This window comes from Neovison vison, chromosome 7 (assembly GCF_020171115.1).
Source record: "Neovison vison isolate M4711 chromosome 7, ASM_NN_V1, whole genome shotgun sequence".
In the NCBI taxonomy this organism is placed as follows: Eukaryota; Metazoa; Chordata; class Mammalia; order Carnivora; family Mustelidae; genus Neogale; species Neogale vison.
Window position 1 is genome coordinate 46,797,834 of NC_058097.1, and position 18,383 is coordinate 46,816,216.

Consider the following 18,383-nt stretch of genomic DNA (forward strand, 5'->3'; position numbering starts at 1 on the left):
CTTGAAATTGATAAAGGCCATGGATGCAGTGGGCTCCAAGCTACAAAATCCAGCATTGCAGCCAGAAGCAGATTTCACCTGCATTTGTTGTGAAGGAGGGAGTTATTTCCATGAGTATGGTGGCATGGAAAATTGAAGAAGGAAAACTAAGAGGAGGTCCAGAGAAAAGTGATTGGGTTAAGTTTGTTATGCAGGAGTAGTGTTGGCTTGAATGAAGAGTGAAAGGAAGCGAAGGACTCCATACTCACCTGGGTGCTCTGCCCCCTTTTTAGGAACCTTTGAAACTATCGTGATTTAGTCTGATTCTTTGGTTCAGGGTTAGGAAATCAGTCTTAATAACTTGTCCAATTTTAGGAATTCCCTGCTTTGTTTTGTTTATGCTTGTTTGTTTGTTTTTATAAATTTCCTTATTTAGGGGCGCTGGGTAGCTCAGTGGGTTAAAGCCTCTGCCTTTAGCTCAGGTCACAATGCCAGGGTCCTGGGATCGAGCCCGGCACTGGGCTCTGTGCTCACTGGGGAGCCTGCTTCTCCCTTTCTCTCTGCCTGCCTCTCTGCCTACTTGTGATCTCTGTCTGTCAAGTAAATAAGTTAAATCATAAAAAAACAAATTTCCCTATTTATTATTATGTAATGGTTTGTGGAGTTAAAGCATTGCCAGTTTTGTTTTATTGATTGAAAGGGGCATTACTTTCTGTGTTCCATTAATGTTAACCTTTTACTTTATTTACTTAAGACTTTTCTTTATTTCATTCCTCTACTAAATTTCATCCTAGTCTCTTCCTTTTTTAGTTCCTTGGTGGAAATTAAGTTGTTTATTCCAAGATTTTTCTTAGCTCCGTATTGTATAACATGAACAACTTGGGAAATGGGAAGTCTAGTAGGGAAATACTGGCAGAAATAAACAATACAAAGAATGACCAAAAGCAGTAAAAAAATTAAAATGATGATTTTAAGGCATTTCTGTAATCATGTCAGGTGTGAACAGGAGGTTTACTGTTTCTTTTTCAGTTTAGATTCCTTTACTCTATTTTTGGTTGCATAATTGTTCTGACTAGAGTGTTTAGTACTCTACTCAAAGGCAGTGGTGGGGTCCGTTCATTACCTGCTGATGATAGAAGAGAATGTTGCAGACAGTTCCTACTGAATAGGTTTCATCTTTTCATACATCTGTGGCATTCATTAGGTTGGGGTTTCCTTCTCTCTCTACTTTGAGTGCTTTTAACATGACACATTGTCCAGTATGCCCATATTTGTATTCTGTCTCCCTTAATGTGATCATGTCATTTTTGCCCTTCGTTCTGTTAATGTAGAGTCTTGAATTTATGGTTTTATGTATGTTGGAGAGCCCTTAATTTCAGGTTCATTTCCCACTTCATCATTTTGTAAAAAGGGAAAATGTGTGTTTGATTCAGTTTACTCTCTTTTATTGGGAACTTTGAGTGAATTTGCCTCACAGGTAGATTTTTGCAAACTTCATTATTTGTAGTGTCTTTGGCTTGCATGAGCTGGGAATGCTGGTGCCCCAGAGAGAGTGTTCTGCTAGTTTCTCTGATATTCATGCCTTGGAAATGTTTGAGGAGATTTGCAGTCCTTTCTCCTTCAGTGTCTGTTTGAATATCCAGTGAACTCATCTGGGACACAATTTTTGTTTGTTGGATTTTTTTCATCTATTCCTCTTTCATTTGGCTTCCCAATTGTAGATCTGTTGAGATGTTTTCTATTTTCCTGAGTGATCCAGTCTAAATTTGTTATACCTTTTCTGAAATTTGTACTTGTCTTTTAGTATGAATTTGTGGGCACTGATTATCCACTGTTGCCTCTTATAATTACTTTTATTCCTGCAGTCAGTTATACTGTGTCTACTTTCCCTTCTTCACTTATCCTTATAGTCAGTCTTTTTTTTTTTTTTTTTGGTTATTCTTCATTTAGTTAATCAGCTTCCAGTGTTGTTGATCTTTTCCACCAAACAACTCTTCCTGTGCTTGATATGTTCCTATTTTTACTCCATTTGAGTCAGTTCATTTATCTGTTTCCATATCCTCCGTTCTTCTGCTAATTTTGAGGTCATATGATCCTTTTTCTGATTGTTAAGAGATACATGAGAGTGATTTCTGCTACACCATGACCATATCACAGAATTATCTATTAGGATATATGGTCAATACGTTGTGTGCCAAGTTATGTATCTGTGGAGAAATGAGGTCCTGATGACTCCTTGTCAGCCATCTTTCTGACATTTTCTGTTTCACTTGATGTTTCTGCATTAGTAGTCTTCAGTATATTCTTCTGATTGTAGTTGTAAGACCCGCGGATCCCGTTACCCAAGAATTCAACACTGCCACAGGATGCAATCAGCAAGAGGTTCTTTATTGTAGCGCAGGCGCCTGTGGGTGGTCAGCAGCTCCTGCTAGCTGAGCACACCCCAGGCTGGGGTGGTGCAGGATTTTTATGGACAGATTCAAACAAGTTTTGGATGGGGCAGAGCTGATTGGCTTACAATCTGAACATTTAGAAAAGGCATACTTGGTGTTTGCGGATTGGCTTTGGAGGACCCCCGCGCGTGAAGAAAAAGGCGGGGAGGGGGAGTGAGGAGGGGGAGTTGGACCTTATTACTCAGCAGAGAAACATCCTGCCTACGTGACTAGGCCCACGTACCTAGGCGACCCCCTTGCCTACGTGACTATGCGCATAAGGTATCCTGTTTAAACAGGAGACCAGTATCACCCCCTAAAAGCCAAGTGGTTACAGAAAGGCAAGGGAGTGGTTAAACAATTAACTGGGGGAAGGGTCTAACAGGGGAAGGGCGAGCGATGACAGAAAAGCCAAGAAGCAGTTAGTTAATCAATGGCTGGGGGGGGTGTCTATATGCGGAGTCTTTCAGTAGTAAGTGCAATGGTTTTACTTTTATTTGGTATCTTTCAGCTGTATCTTCACATGACACCCAGAGTTTCCCGCTAAAGCAGAGCATAGAAGAAGGTTTTTTCCAGAATGAATCAATGCCCAGATACAAACACAGTGCTGTTGAGATTTTATACTTATGCAGAGACTGGGACAGAGATGGGGAGAGTGAAGGGCATCAAAAAAATCCTGGACGATACACCCAAATGATGGCAATTGCACTTAATGAGAATCTCACTGCCCCAAATGGTGAAGTATATAAACCACTGCAGAAAACCTCCCTTTTTAAGTCAACTGTTTCTGCAGAGCAGTGTGCTTCTGTCAGCAAAAGCTCCAGTCAGATATTGAAACATAGCTATTCGTCGACAGACCATTTGGCAGATCTGGAAGGTAACCTAATCCATGTTGAAGATAATGATTTGAGCCATTTGGAAAATAGGACTGGCCTGACCTTAAATCAGAGATTTAGAAATGAAGAACAATGTGCTCAGTGGGATCCATATGAGAGGCGCTTCACTGAGGAGTCAACCCTCCAGAATAACCAGAGGCTTTTCACTGGAGACAGAATTATTCAATGCACTGCATCTCAGAGAACATTGAACCAGGGCTCCAGTGTTCACCGATGTGTCAAGGCTTGGTTTGCAGAGAACCATTATGAATGTGATAAATGTGGGCAAGGCTTTCATCCAAGCTCTAACCTCAGTATACATAATGGTCACCGCTTGGGAGACAGTTCTCATAAATATAGTGAATGTGGGAAAGCTCGTAACCAGTCCTCCAGTGTTGGTGATCATCAGAGAATTCACAAGGGAAAGAATGCATTCAGTTCTAATAAACCAGGGACCATGTTTTGTCAGTCATCAAGCATAAACATCAATGAGATAATCCCTCAGGGAGAGGAAACTTACTTCTCTAAGGAATGTGGTAAATGCTTTGACTGCCACTCAACACTATCTCAACATCAGCAAATGCATACTGGAGAAAAACACATTTGTGAAGAAGGTGGTCAAACCTTTAATGACTGTTTATCAAAAAATGAACATTCGCAGATCTATTCTGGAGAAATACCCTACAAATGTCAAGAATGTGGCAAGGCTTTTAACAATCACTCAGGTCTTAATAGACATCACAGAATTCATAATAGTGAGAAACCTTACCAATGTCATGAATGTGGCAAGAGCTTTAACAAGCACCCAGCCCTTATTCAACATCGCAGAATTCATAGTGGGGAGAAACCTTACCAATGTCAAGAATGTGGAAAAGCCTTTTGTGACAGGTCAACCCTTACTCAACATCACAGAACTCATACTGGAGAGAAACCTTACCGATGTCAAGAATGTGGCAAGGCCTTTACCTGGAAGTCAAATCGTTCTCGGCACCACAAAACTCATAGTGGAGAGAAACCTTACCAATGTCAAGAATGTGGCAAAGCCTTTTGTGACAGGTCAGCCCTTACTGAACATCACAGAACTCATACTGGAGAAAAACCTTACCAATGTCAGGAATGTGGCAAGGCCTTTAACCACAGCTCAGTCCTTACTAAACATTACAGAACTCATACTGGAGAGAAACCTTACCAATGTCAAGAATGTGGCAAGGCCTTTTGTGCCAGGTCATCCCTTACTCAACATCACAGAATTCATACTGGAGAGAAACCTTACCAGTGTCAGGAATGTGGCAAGGCCTTTAACCACAGCTCAGTCATTGCTAAACATTACAGAATTCATACTGGAGAGAAACCTTACCAATGTCAAGAATGTAGAAAGGCCTTTATACACAGCTCAAACCTTACTCGACATCTCAGAATTCATACTGGAAAGAAACTTGACCGACGTCAAGAATGTTGTTAGGCCTTTACAGGCACTCGGTCCTCACTAAACATCATAATATTCATATGGGATAGATGGCTTACCAGTGTACAGGATGTTTGAATGGGGCACCTGGGCGGCTCAGGTGGTTTTGTGGCTCAGGTCATGATCCCAGGGTCCCAGGATTGAGCTCTGCACTGAGCTCCCTGCTCAGCAGGCAGCCTGCTTCTTCCTCTCCCACTGCCTGACCCTCCTCTCTACTTGTGCTCTCTCTCCATCTCTCTGTCAAATACATAAATAAAATCCTTAAGAAGGAAAGAAAAAAAAAGAGTGTGAGAAAAATTGGTTAAAGAGTGCTCACCGATTCATGCCTATGGGAGAATTCATATTAGACAGTAACCTCACAAATGCAACCAGTGTGGCAAGGCCTTTGTCCAGCATGCACACCTTCTAAACTGAGAATTCGTACTGGAAAGACAACAGATGAAAAAGGTGGCCAAACAACTAGCAGGCACACAACCCTTCCTGCATATTACAGAATTCATACTGCATAGAAAATTACGGATGTAATGAATGTGAGAGAGTGCCTAAGGACTGCTCCCTCCTCACTCCATATGAGAAATTTTAAATAGGAGAGTAAGTATACAAATACTAAGAATGTGTCTGACCTCTCAGTGGGACTCCCACCTTCCTTAAATTAATAACATTGTTTTCATATAGGAGTGAAAGTGTGAAATGTAAAGAATGTGGCCAAGCCTGTAACTGGAATTCAGCGCTCACTCAGTATGTCAAAATGCTCACTAGATTCAAACCCTTGGAACATCGTGAATGTGAAGAGGCCTTCATTTTAGTATACATTGGAGCATGCACCAGAGAGTGCATTAAGGAAAGTCAATTGAAAATTAGCAATGATTAGAAAACTATTGAATTGAACATCAGATGCCAATGAATGTTACAGAAATCAAGCCAATGGAATATATTATTCACTCTACTCAGATATTACCCCACATGAAATCAAGCCAATGGAATACATTATTCACCCTACTCAGACATTACCCTGCATGAAAATAATGATTATAAGGAGAAATAAGACTTGAACACTTAGAAAATGTATATAGTAGTCTGTTGAACAGATTTAGGGGATGGACTTTTTCATATATATAAGGATTTCAGTCTTTTAAAATTTTTACATTAACCTTATTCGAGACTTGTGACTAACAGTATTAATGTGTTTCCTCTGAAATCACTCTGGAAAATTTTTCTGTTCCTCACGGGTGTATAAGAACACAGGGCTGATTGTTGCTATGTCAAAGATATTAGATGTCCTGCTCCATTAAGTGGGACTCATGTGTACGTGATTTTCCATGGAAGAGGACTGTATGATATACAACATATGAAGTACATCTCAGTGGAGGTGGTGCTTACGGTTATAACACTGATGTAAGGCTCAATGGGATAGCTGTTCGGAGCACACACTTCTGCATGTATTGAAACTAAGGAACTTCTTCAGTAATAGATGTAGGAGGTTTTCCTTATTGTTCTTTAAGAAAGAAGAGGTAGCCGTGCAGTGAACTCTGAATGTATCTTCTTTTTTTTTTTTTTCTTTTCAAGATTTTATTTATTTGACAGAGAAATCACAAGTAGACGGAGAGGCAGGCAGAGAGAGAGAGAGGGAAGCAGGCTCCCTGCTGAGCAGAAAGCCCGATGCAGGACTCGATCCCAGGACCCTGAGATCATGACCTGAGCTGAAGACAGCGGCTTAACCCACTGAGCCACCCAGGCGCCCCTGAATGTATCTTCTTAAGTGCAATCGTTAGAGAGTATGACTTGATGTGGTTAAATGAGAAAATGCTGACAGATGACTGCAGGAGGGTAGCTAACTCTTCCCTACAATGCCATACAATTGAACATACACATTTCTGAGCAATGTACCTCAATCCTGAAATTTTTGGAAATAGGTACTTGAATGCTTTTGCACATGTGTGTTCTCTATTTCAAATGGAGATAATAGAGTGGATTTGATATGCATTACTCAGTGTACATATGATACTAATGTATTTTCATTAATAAAACAGTGGTGTTTTTCCTTTAAAAGATTTTATTTATTTTGTTGACAGAAAGTGATCACAAGTAGGCAGAGAGCCAGGCAGATTGAGAGAGGAGGAGCAGGCTCCCAGTGCAACAGAGCTCAATGGGGGCTGGATCCCAAGACCCTGGGATAATGACCTGAGCCGAAGGCAGAGGCTTTAACCCACTAAGCCACCGAGGTGCCCGAGTAAAACACTGTTTTCTAACATACGGATATGGGTATGCCATGAATGATGTGTTATTCTACGTCTAGTGTTCATCTATTTCATTGTGGGTTGTAGGAGCTGATGGAATCCATCACCTGTTTGGTACTGGAGTAAAACAATATACCTAGGACACCATTTTCCCAGTGCTCTGAAGGTCTAAGGGATATGTGATTATTTTTCCCCAGTCTATGCTATGATTTTCTCCTCTTTGTGAATAGGATGATATTACTGTATGTGTATTACCAAGCTTTGTGACATAGAGGTATTGTGTTGCTGTTTTAGCTCATGTACTCCATGAGACTGCTATTTGGCATTGATTTTGTCTAGCTAGTAGTGTTGTCGGGGCCTTGTACTGACAGGAGCTCTTCCACTAGTGCATTTCCCAGTCAGCATGCTGTAGGGGGACAAGTTAATGGAACGTCTTATACGACATCTGTACTCTCTCTTGGTGAGCCGCCATCACTCCTTTCTTCCAATGCCTTCCTTCCCATGTCCCATAGAGAAGACTCCCCCTAAATCTGTTTTAGTCAGAATGGCATATTCTGGACATAGACTTGGGACTCATAGTATTGTCATAGTATTGTCCCATGGCCCCAAATGAAAGTATGTGCCCCACATCCTGCATTGAGGGTGGTTTTCATGTGACCTGAGGTACACATGCACATATGACCATCCTATGTGTGTATAGATACCCTATAACAAAGAGAAATCTTTCCCAACTAGAGTGATGTAGTAGCCTAGGGAAGAGACAAAAAAATATTTAAGATGAGGACTTAGCATGTAGGGTAGGACAACTGTGCTGAGCTTCCCAAGTGACTTCTTAGATGTAGAAAAATAACTTGTACTTGTTTTATGACCTACTTATCTCCAGATCTCCAGTAGTATTCACCCTCATTTTTTTTCTTCGCTACATAGGAACCACAGCTATTCTCTTTTTTGCCTGTGTTGTGGAGACAGTGTCTTCAGAAGATGCTTAATTGAGATTAGACAGATGGAAAGCTGGTGGGTATTAAGACATAAAGCACAGGGTTGTGTGAATTGAATCTAATTTTAATATGAGGAAGTTACCATTCTTCAAGAGAAAGACAAGACCTATTAAAACTAAATGTGAGGGGGATGCATGGGTGGCTCAGTTGGCTAGCCGACTGCCTTCAGCTCAGGTCATGATCCTGGAGTCCCAGGATCAAGTCCCACATCGGGCTCCCTCCCTGGGGAGTCTGCTTCTCCCTCTGACCTTCTCCTCGATCATGCTCTCTCTCACGGTCTCTCTCTCAAATAAATAAATAAATAATCTAAAACAAAACTAAACTAAACTAAATGTGAGGAACTCTTTCCCGTGTGGGGAGGAACCTGGAGGTGGCTCCCTTTAGTCACTGCAAAGGCACAGGCAGCTCTTGCTGATGTCATCTGATGAATACATTTCATGGGGAGAAGAAATGGCTAATGTGGGTTTTTCAGGAGTAGGGAAGGTCTGCTTTTTCCTGATGATATGATTGACCTGCTGTGTCTTCCTGAGGAATAATGTTGTTGGGTATCAGTGATGACTGTACTATCCCTGCCTAGATCCCTGACAAGGTATGGAGGAGGGTGTTTGATGATGCAGTCATGTGGGCAGCTTTAAGATGTCATGTGGTACTGGGTGGCTCAGTTGGTTAAGAAGCTGCCTTCAGCTCATGTCATGATCCCAGCGTCCTGGGATGGAGTCCCACATCGGGCTCCTTGCTCGGCAGGGAGCCTGCTTCTCCCTCTGCCTCTGCCTGCCTCTCTGTCTGCCTGTGCTCGCTTGCCCTCTCTCCCTCTATCCCTGATAAATAAATAAATAAATCTTTAAAAAAAAAAATAAAAGCCATGTGGTAGAATAAATGTTTGACATGAAGAAGCCTTCTGGACAGTGGAATAGGCTGGATTAGCTGGGCATGTGCTGTGGTTGCTCCCTCATTTCCCAGGTAGGTAACCCCAGTCAAGGTCAGATCCAGTGTGGTTGGGAGATCCTTCAGGGAAACTGCTTCACTGCTGTGCCGCACCTTGCTCCCTTTCTTCAGTGCCATCATGAATGTAATAGTAGAATCCGAATGTAGTTTGGATGTCTGGTTGGCTCAGTCATTGTCTGCTTTAGGCTCAGGTCATGAGCCCTACATTGGGCTCCCTGCTCAGTGGTGATTTTTCTCTCTCCACTTCCCATCACCACCCAGCACCACAAGTGTCTCTCTCATTCTCTCAAATGAAATATATTTCTTAGATGGGGTATCTGGGTGGCTCAGTGGGTTAAAGCCTCTGCCTTCGGCTCAGGTCATGATCCCAGGGTCCTGGGATTGAGCACACATTGGGCTCTCTGCTCAGCATGGAGCTTGCTTTCCCCTCTCTCTCTGCCTGCCTCTCTGCCTACTTGTGATCTCTGTCTGTCATGTAAATAAAATCATATATATATATATATATATATATATATATATGCAGATATATATATTTCTTAGAGATTTTGTCTATATATTTGACATATATTTGTCTATATATTTGACAAAGAGAGAGATCACTAGTAGGCAGAGTTAGAAGGGAAGGCAAGCTCCCTGTTGAGCAGAGAGCCTGACATGGGGCTTGATCCCAGGACCCTGGATCATGAACCAAAGGCAGAAGCCCAACCCTCTGAGCCTCCCAGGCACCACAGCTGTTGGTATCAGAAAGATTGCCTAGGGGTGCCTGGATGGCTCAGTGGGTTACAGCCTCTGGCTTCTGCTTAGGTCATGATCCCAGGGTCCTGAGATCAAGCCCAGCATCAGGCTCTCTGCTCAGCAGGGAGTCTGCTTCCCCCTCTCTCACTGCCTGCTGTGCCTGCAGCTCTGCATACTTGTGATCTTTCTCTTTCTGTCAAATAAATAAACAAAATCGTACAAAAAAAAAAAAAAAAAAGACTTTCCTACCTGGAACAGACACATGAAAAAATGTTCATCATCATTAACCATCAGGGAGATTCAAATCAAAACCACATTGGGTTACCACCTTACACCAGTTAGAATGGCCAAAATTTGCAAGACAGGAAACACCAAGTGTTGGAGAGGATGTGGAGAAAGGAGATTCCTTTTACACTGTTGGAGGGAATGCAAGTTGGTGCAGCCACGTTGGAAAACAGTGTGGTAATTCCTTGAGAAATTAAAAATAGAGCTTCCCTATGCCCCTGCCTGCAATTGCACTCTTGGGTATTTACATCAAAGATACAGATGTAGTGAAAATATGGGCCATCTGTACACCCATGTTCATAGCCGCCATGGCTACAGTCCCCAAAGTGCGCAAAGAGCCAACACACGAATGTTTAAAAAAGATGTGGTCCATTTATACAATGGATTAGTATGCCTCCATCAGAAAGGATGAATACCCAAGTTTTGTCTCAGCATGGTCAGGACTGGAGGAGATTATGCTGAGTGAACTGATTCAATCAGAGAGAGTAAATTATATGATTTCACTTATTTGTGGAGCATAAGGAATAACACGGAGGGCATTGGTTGATGTAGAGGAGAAGTGAGTTGGGGGAAATCGGATGGGGAGATGAAACATGAGAGACTGTGGACTCTGAGAAACTGAGGGTTTTGGAGGGGAGGGGGTGGAGGGTTGGGTGAGCCTGGTGGAGGGTATTAAGGAGGGCATGGATTGCATGGAGCACTGGGTGTGATGCATTAACAATGAATCATGGAACACTGCAAAAATAAATTATAAAAAGAAAAAAAAAGTTGACTACCTGGAGGGACAGACCATTCTTTGATAAATATTTCATCTTTCTGGGGTACCTGGGTGGCTCAGTGGGTTGAAGCCTCTGCCTTCAGCTCAGATCAGAAAGCCTGCTTCCTCCTCTCTCTCTCTCTGCCTGCATCTCTGCCTACTTGTGATCTTTCTGTCAAATAAATAAAATCTTTAAAAAAAATATTTCATCTTTCCTTTCTCCTGTGAATATAATCTCCTCTTTGGAAATTCTAAATCCTACCTCCTCCTCCTTAAATCACTGTGACACAGAAGCCTCACCTTCTCTTAGAGCCTCATGTCTGTCTTGTTCCCATACTTTTTGTTCCCATACTTAATAACTTAATTGTTGTGAAACTGCCTGACGTCATTGAGAACAGTGCAGGATAAACAAATTTTCCTCTCCTCACATTCATTCTGTTGTGTGAACTGAACCTCCACACTTCAGCCCCAGAATAGAACGTTCAGACAGAGCTGGGATCAAGGGCAGCGGTAGCTTCATTGCTTTGCCAGCCAAGGAGGCTTCAGAAGGTCGGGGCCGTGAAACCTGCAGCCCAATGGGAGAAGGAGCCAAGGGTTTGTTGGAAAATGCTGGATAATGGCCGATTTCCAGAGGAGTTGTGTCTGTGCTGCCTGTTCATCATGTTCTCAGGGGGGAACCAGGTTCCTGAAAGAAAGGGCTGAGAAGTGAGTTGAGAAGGTCTGTGGAGAAGAGAAAGGTTACTTGTTGGAAATGGGAGTCTCACTGAAGCATTATTACTTTTTTCTTTGTTCAACTTGATGCGTTTCAAGTGGTTTTCATTTCAGTCACCACGACAGCTATTGTAAGAGGACTTCATACTTGATACTGAGAAACCACTCAGGGTTTTCTGGAATGGCTAAAATAAAAAAATAAAAAAGGATAACATCCAATTTTTTTTTTTAAGATTTTATTTATTTATGTGACAGAGAGAAATCACAAGTAGATGGAGAGGCAGGCTCCCCGCTGAGCAGAGAGCCCAATGCAGAATGTGATTCTAGGACGCCGAGATCATGACCTGAGCCGAAGGCAGCGGCTTAACCTACTGAGCCACCCGGGCGCCCCAACATCTAATTTTCTTAAGAATGCTGAGAATTAGAATTCTCATATATCCCCGATGGGAGGGTAAAAAGGGTATGCAGTGTGGAAAACGGTGTGGCAGGTCCTTATGAACAGAACAGAAACACTTACCTACTGAAGGGGAATATATGTCTCCCTTCTTACTGAAGGTAAAATGTCTCTTGGCCTGAGCATTATTTTTGAAGGCTTATTTTGAATCAAAGGTAGATAAAGGAAAAGCTCTGAAAGCCTTTATTTTGCAAGAGACATTTGCTTTTATATGGGAAAGTTGTCTGTCAGGGGTCTTCCTTTGTGTAGCAGAAAGAGTGGGGAGGAGGCAGTCTCCCGAAACTCTGATGGTGGAGAAGGCAGGGCTCAAACTCTGTTCCCAGCCCCAGCCTTGGTTCCCCTGCTTGTCCCGATCACCTCCCCAGTTCCTTCCCAACAGGGTCACCTGTGGAGTTTCAAGAAGGATATCCTCTGCGGGCCTCCTCCTCAGATTCTGTCAGTTGGTTTGGGCGAAAACAACACTGTTGTTTAATTAAGGGCTCCAGAGATTCTCAGTGAGGAGGGGTGGGGGAGCCCGAGGGCTTTCCGTGGTTTTCTGAAAATGGATTTGAGGCTTTGGTCCAGGAGAGGTGACAGGGTCTCTGCTCCATGAGTCTGGGAAGGTCGGGTCCATGCAGCGCACAGTTCCGATGCTGATGCTGAAGTTGTGAGTGGTGGTGGGAAGGGACCCCTCCTTCCCCACAGAGCAGGTAAGGAAAATGCAGGGATGGGTGTTCTCACAGGAGCTCATGGTTTCTGGGCTGCTCTGGACACAAAGGACTGGGAATTTGGGCCTTTTCTGCATCTCCGAGTCCTGCCTGCGTGTGGGCGAGCAGTGTGAGGAGAAGGAACTCTGTTGTTGGATTTCAGGGCATTTTTCCTGATGCAGCTGTGATTTTCCACAGATCCCTCATGAGGACGAAATCTGGAGGTGGAGGTTAAGACAGAAATGGCCTGTTCTCAGGTGAGTCTGGTGTCCCCCAAGAGCCGTGTCCTCTGTTTCTCCGCAGACCGTCGTGTTTAGAAGCTGCAGATGTGGATGCCTTGAATCTGGGTGCTTCTCGCTTCTGCATTCACCTGTTCTTTTTTTTTTTTTTTTAATCTGTTCAGAAGTGATAATCACGGTTAAGTCTTAGCATAGAGAATGCTTCTCTATGTCTTAGAGCCTTCTGTCCTGTGTCCCCAACTTGGCTTCGATAGGGCATCATTCGTTGTCACTTTGACTTAAAGTCCCTCGAGGGGGCGCCTGGATTGCTCAGTGAGTTAAAGCCTCTGCCTTCAGCTCAGTTCCTGATCTCATTGTTTTGGGATTGAGCCCCACATCAGGCTCTCTGCTCAGCAGGGAGCCTGCTTCCTCCTCTCCCTCTGCCTGCCTCTTTGCCTGCTTGTATCTCTGTCTGTCAAATCAGTAAACAATATCTTTTAAAAAATAAAAAATAAAGTCCCGCGTGGAGTGACAAATTCCGTTGGTGGCGGATCTGGAGGGAAAGGTGTCGAGTCCAAGATTCCTGTGGCTGATGAGGTGTGGTCCTGGGATATCTGGGAGGGAAATCATTTCTGATTCAGGTTCGTCTAGATTCTCGATCAGCTGTGTGCAGCTGGGGAGTAAGGAAATGCAGATATAAGCTCGGTGGGTATGAGTCCTGGAAAACTTGGAAACTTCTCATTCTAAGAAAGGGTGTGTGTGTGTGTCTTCATCTTTAGCACGTGAAGGAGATATTCTACTTTAAATCCACTAGAGGAGGGTGCCTGGGGGTCTTTGTTGACTAAGCTTGGACTGTTGGTTGAGCTCAGGTCAGGTTCTCAATGTCCTGGACTAGTATCTCCGCTGCTGGCCCTGTGCCCAGAGGGGAGTCCGCTTGACATTCTCTTTCTTTCTCTCCTACCGGTCTCCATCTTCTCTAAAATATAAATCAAGCTTGGGGACTGAGGGTGGTTCCATTGGTTAAGAGTCTGCTTTCTGCCTCCAACTCAGGTCGCGATTCCGGGGACCTGAGATCCAGCCCCGCATCCTGCTTCCAGGTGGGCAGGGATCCTGCTGCTTCCTCTCCTCTGCTTTTCTGCCTGTTTGTGATCTCTCTCTCTCGCTCTCTCTGAAATAAATACAATAATTTTTTCAAAATTTTCTTTATTGTGGCACCTGGGTGGCTCAGTGGGTTAAGTCTCTGCCTCCAGCTTAGGCCATGATCTCAGGGTCCTGGGGTCCAGCCTCACATCGGGCTCCCAGGTGGGCAGGGATCCTGCTTCTCCCTCTTCCTCTCCTGTTCTGCCTACTTGTGCTCTCTCACTTGGCTCTTGTTGAAATAAATACAATCTTTGTAAAAAATTTTCTTTATTGGGGTGCCTGGGTGGCTCAGAGGGTTAAAGCCTCTGCCTTCAGCTCAGGTCAGGATCCCGGGGTCCTGGGATCGAGCCCCATATCGGGCTCTCCCCTTGGTGAGGAGCCTGCTTCCTCCTCTCTCTCTGCCTACCTCTCTGCCTACTTGTGATGTCTGTCGAATAAATGAATGAAATCTTTAAAAAAAAAAAAAGGATTTTCTTTATTTATAAGAAGAAGAGTGAGAGCACAAGTAGGGTGTGCTATGGTCAGAGAGAGAAGGCTACCCGCTGAGCAAAGACACACCCCCACCCACCTCACCCCCACATCATACTCCTCCATCCCCTCCCCCCCATGTAGGAGGTGGTCCCAGGACCTTGTATCTTGGCCTAAGCAGAAGGCTGATGCCCACTGACTGAGCCACCCAGGTGCCCCTATAAATAGAATCTTAAAAGAAGATGAAAATAAAAGTAAATCTTAAAAATTCAAAGAAAAGAAAGGTGTAAACTAGCTATTACTAGCACAGGGATGCTCTGCCATCTCAATGCAGTGTCTCTGTCAGTTACTTGGGGTCCCAGACATGGGTCCATAATTAGCTGGAAGCCAGTCCAGCAGCACTGATGGAATTCCCTGAGGCAGGACAAGTTTCCTGAATATCTAAGAGATCAGCAGGCAGGAGGACACAGGAGAGCTTGTCTGCAATGTGCAGTGTGTGGGGGTTTCTTATTGGGGGAAGGAAGGTGAGGAGTTCTGGGGAACCTGAAACTTGCTCCTTTCTGCTCACTGTACCTGGTTGTCTTGGAAATTTTGTGGTGGGTCCCCTGCTGGGCCTGTCTGGACTCAGCCAAGGGGACACTGGGGCTCTTCCTCCACTCCTTTGCTCAAGCTTCCTTGCCTAAAAGCAGCCTCTACAGATCATATAGTGATTGAATTGTTTATGTGTATCTACTGTATTTCCAAAATTAGAGTTATATTCTGAAATCCTGTTTTCAGTCCATTGGAAATACCAGTGATGATGTGTCCTTTTGTTATGCCCTAGTTTTTGCATCTGAGAGCCCGCCAAGGAGCCAAGCATGGATGCAATCACACAAGGGTTTATTTGACTAGCTTAAGCTTGGGCCCAAGTATACCCGGCACAACGGAGTGGGAACTTGGACCCTGAACCAGATTACAGTCAGCGTTTTTAAAGGCAGAGTAGGGGTGGACTCAGCGGTGGGTGAGGACAAAGGGGATTATGGATGATGTAAGTCTCCAAGGATTTTTGGAAGTAAGGTCTCCAGGACCTTGAGGGGCTAGCTATTGTTGGGAGAAAGGTTATTTATTACCAATAATAAAAATATTCTCGTGAGAGCCTTTAGATGTGTATCCGTGGGCCATATACTTGGGAATGATTCTTGACCCTATCTTGGAGGTTTAGAGATAAAGGAATTGTTAAAGTAGACTTACAGAATCCTGGTGGGACCTATTGGGGTAGGAGGTTGGTCAGGCTAGGATTGTCCTTAGCAAAATCTCAAGGTGAGGGCAGTTAAGTCACTAGGAGAGAACCACTTGGTCTGTTTCAAGGACTTGTCAGTAAGTAAGGAATTTTAATGATTTTCTTCTGCCCCTGTTTCCCACATCAGCTAAATTTGAGGTGGGATGGCCTTAATTTTCTCAACCTCCACACCTTGATTTGCATTAGGCATTTATAACATTTGTTTCCATTCAGCTGATGTGAACTTCTTTTATTGGCTTGGTGCTGTCTGCCAGATCCTCCCCCGTCATGTTCCTATTTTCCCTCCTATCACTTGTAAGGAACACAGCATACTGAGGAATATGCAGGAACTACCGCATTTCAGGTGTCCACTTCTTTCTTCTGCCTTTCTCTTGCTTGTCGTTTCTTTCTTTCTTAGTTTCCTTCCTTCCTTCTTTTTTTTTCTTTCCTTTACACATTATCTCAGCTAAGAGACAGAGGGAGCACATGAGTGAGGAAAGGGAAAGAGGGAGAAGCAGATTCCCCACTGAGTGGGGAGCCCAACTCAGGGCTCCATCCCAGGAGTCTGGCATCATGACCTAAGCTGAAGGCAGACCCTTAACCAACTGAACGGTCTGGGTCCTCCTTGCTTGTACTTTCTGAGGAGGAGAGGAAAGTTAAAAGTGGTGTGGATAAAATTAAATTTCCTTCAACTTCCAGTCTGTTGATAAATACCTGAGGCATAAATACCTGAAAGGCATTCCTCAGGAAACTCACAACTGCCTCAAGGTTAATATTGTGTTGGATGCAAAAAGCAGCCTTAGCTTGAAACTAGCCACACCTCCAGGACCTTATAATTCCTCTTTAACATATGAAAATCACTTTGGAAACTTTCTTGAACTTTATTCCGCAAATGTAGCTTGGGAACCATCCTTCAAGCTTGTGGCCCACTGATAGACACCTGGAGGGTCTCCTGACTAAAGTGTTAACTAAACAGTGAGTGGTCTCATCAAAACACCAGCTGGGAGGCCCTGAGGGTCCTGGAAACTTGCTTCCAAATTCCTTAGAGCCTCCTGCTGTCCCTCACCCCCCCCCAACCTGAAAGCATAGAACCCGTCACCGCTCACATTCCTCTCTCCTTGTGTTAGGACCACAGTGTTTGTACCACGGGTATCTCAACAATCCTTTTTTCATCATTCACTCCAGAACCCCAATATTTCACATCAAAACATGTCTAGAATTGCTTGACCATTGGCTCCTCTCCCACATCCCAACATTTTATACTGCACAAGGAGGGCTGTCACCTCTGTGTAGTTGATAGAGTTGACTTCTGGGAGTGAAAGGAGTGAAAGTTCTCAACCAGGCAGCCCCCTGCCCCATAGGTTTTTCTTTTTTCCCACACTCTTATCACAGAGATGAAAAGGTCCAATCTGGTTCTAGGTGGTGACACTAACTTCCTCTTCATCTTAGGGACCATTTTAGGGGCACACTTTGTCAGTGGCCACTTGGTAACTGTGGCATTTATCACAGGGACTGCTGACCTTCAGTTATGTGGCCATAGAATTCTCTGAGGAGGAGTGGCGACACCTGACCCACACTCAGCGGCAACTGTACAGGGACGTGATGTTAGAGAACATAAACTCCTCCATTTCTTGGGTGAGGAAGACTCCTTCCAGGTTTTCAAAATGCCACACAGAGTTTTGTTGCTTCCTGTGAAGACTGCCTCTTGGGAGATTTCTCTTGGAATGACTGGATTTCAGATACAGGCAGAAAGGGAAAATAGTAGGGGTTTGTGGATGGAGAGACAAATCTTCATGATGTTTCCTTTTCAGCGTCAGTTTCTCCTTCCTCAAGGTAACATCATGGCTTGTGAAGATGAGTGGCAGTTCTCAACATTAAGTGACATAGAATGGTGCTGCTTACACCTGAGACTGAAACTTCCCCTTCTGATTTTCATGTCTGCTACTTAAAAGTGGAGGTCAGGATGTGAACATTGGAAATACCTACAGTGTGTTAAGGGGACTGTTGGGCAACAGCTTTTGGAAAACCACTTTCTAGAATTGTCCAATATCTTCTCTACTGAACCCAAGACTCATGGGAAGTTAGAATCAGCAACAATAGTCATTTTCCTTCTTCCTCATAAACAGGTCTCCTTCTGTCAATGCCACACCTGATCATGGTTTTGGAGCAAGAGAAACAGCTCTGGAATGTGAAGAGAAAGGAGACTGGAGGCTTCCATCCAGGTAGGTGGGAATGAATGAGGCAGATGACAGAGGGGAGGTCCAAGTCTGAAGGAGGAACATCGACCTTAAGTTGTGGTTCGAGTAGCTCTCCTTGAATGAATGTCAGTTGGAAACATGCCCAGGTTATTGTCTCTTTCTCTCCCAGAGGGACATCTGCTCTCCAACATTATCAAGCTCTTGCATTCTCTAGGGATTCTCCTTCAGCTCCAGTGATGATCCAGCATATAATCATCATATAATTGGAGGCGGAGGCCTCCTTAATCTCCCTCCATTGCTATGGGGACCCTGGGGAAGTCATCGTATTTCTGAGGACCTCTGCGCTAAATTCTTTGTAAATTCTGGTTTTCATCATGAGACAAGTAGTCAGAAGATTTGGTGCAGAAATTCCAGAACACTGGAGACAGATTTCTCATGTTCTCTGGCTTATACTTTCTAATACTTAATATTTAATATACTTAATACTTTCTAAGACTCTACAGAGGCTTTAATCGTAGGACTACAAAACTGAGATTCAGTAA

At 43.8% G+C, this 18,383-nt stretch overlaps 1 protein-coding gene across 1 annotated transcript in view; it reads left to right on the plus strand.

Annotated features, from left to right (window-relative positions):
* Nucleotides 1-18,383, plus strand: part of LOC122911689 (zinc finger protein 665-like) — a 46,625-nt gene that overhangs the window by 13,836 nt on the left and 14,406 nt on the right. The window contains 1 exon segment of the mRNA XM_044256655.1: nt 2,923-4,722. Within this exon segment, the coding sequence (XP_044112590.1) occupies nt 2,923-4,722 (1,800 nt within the window).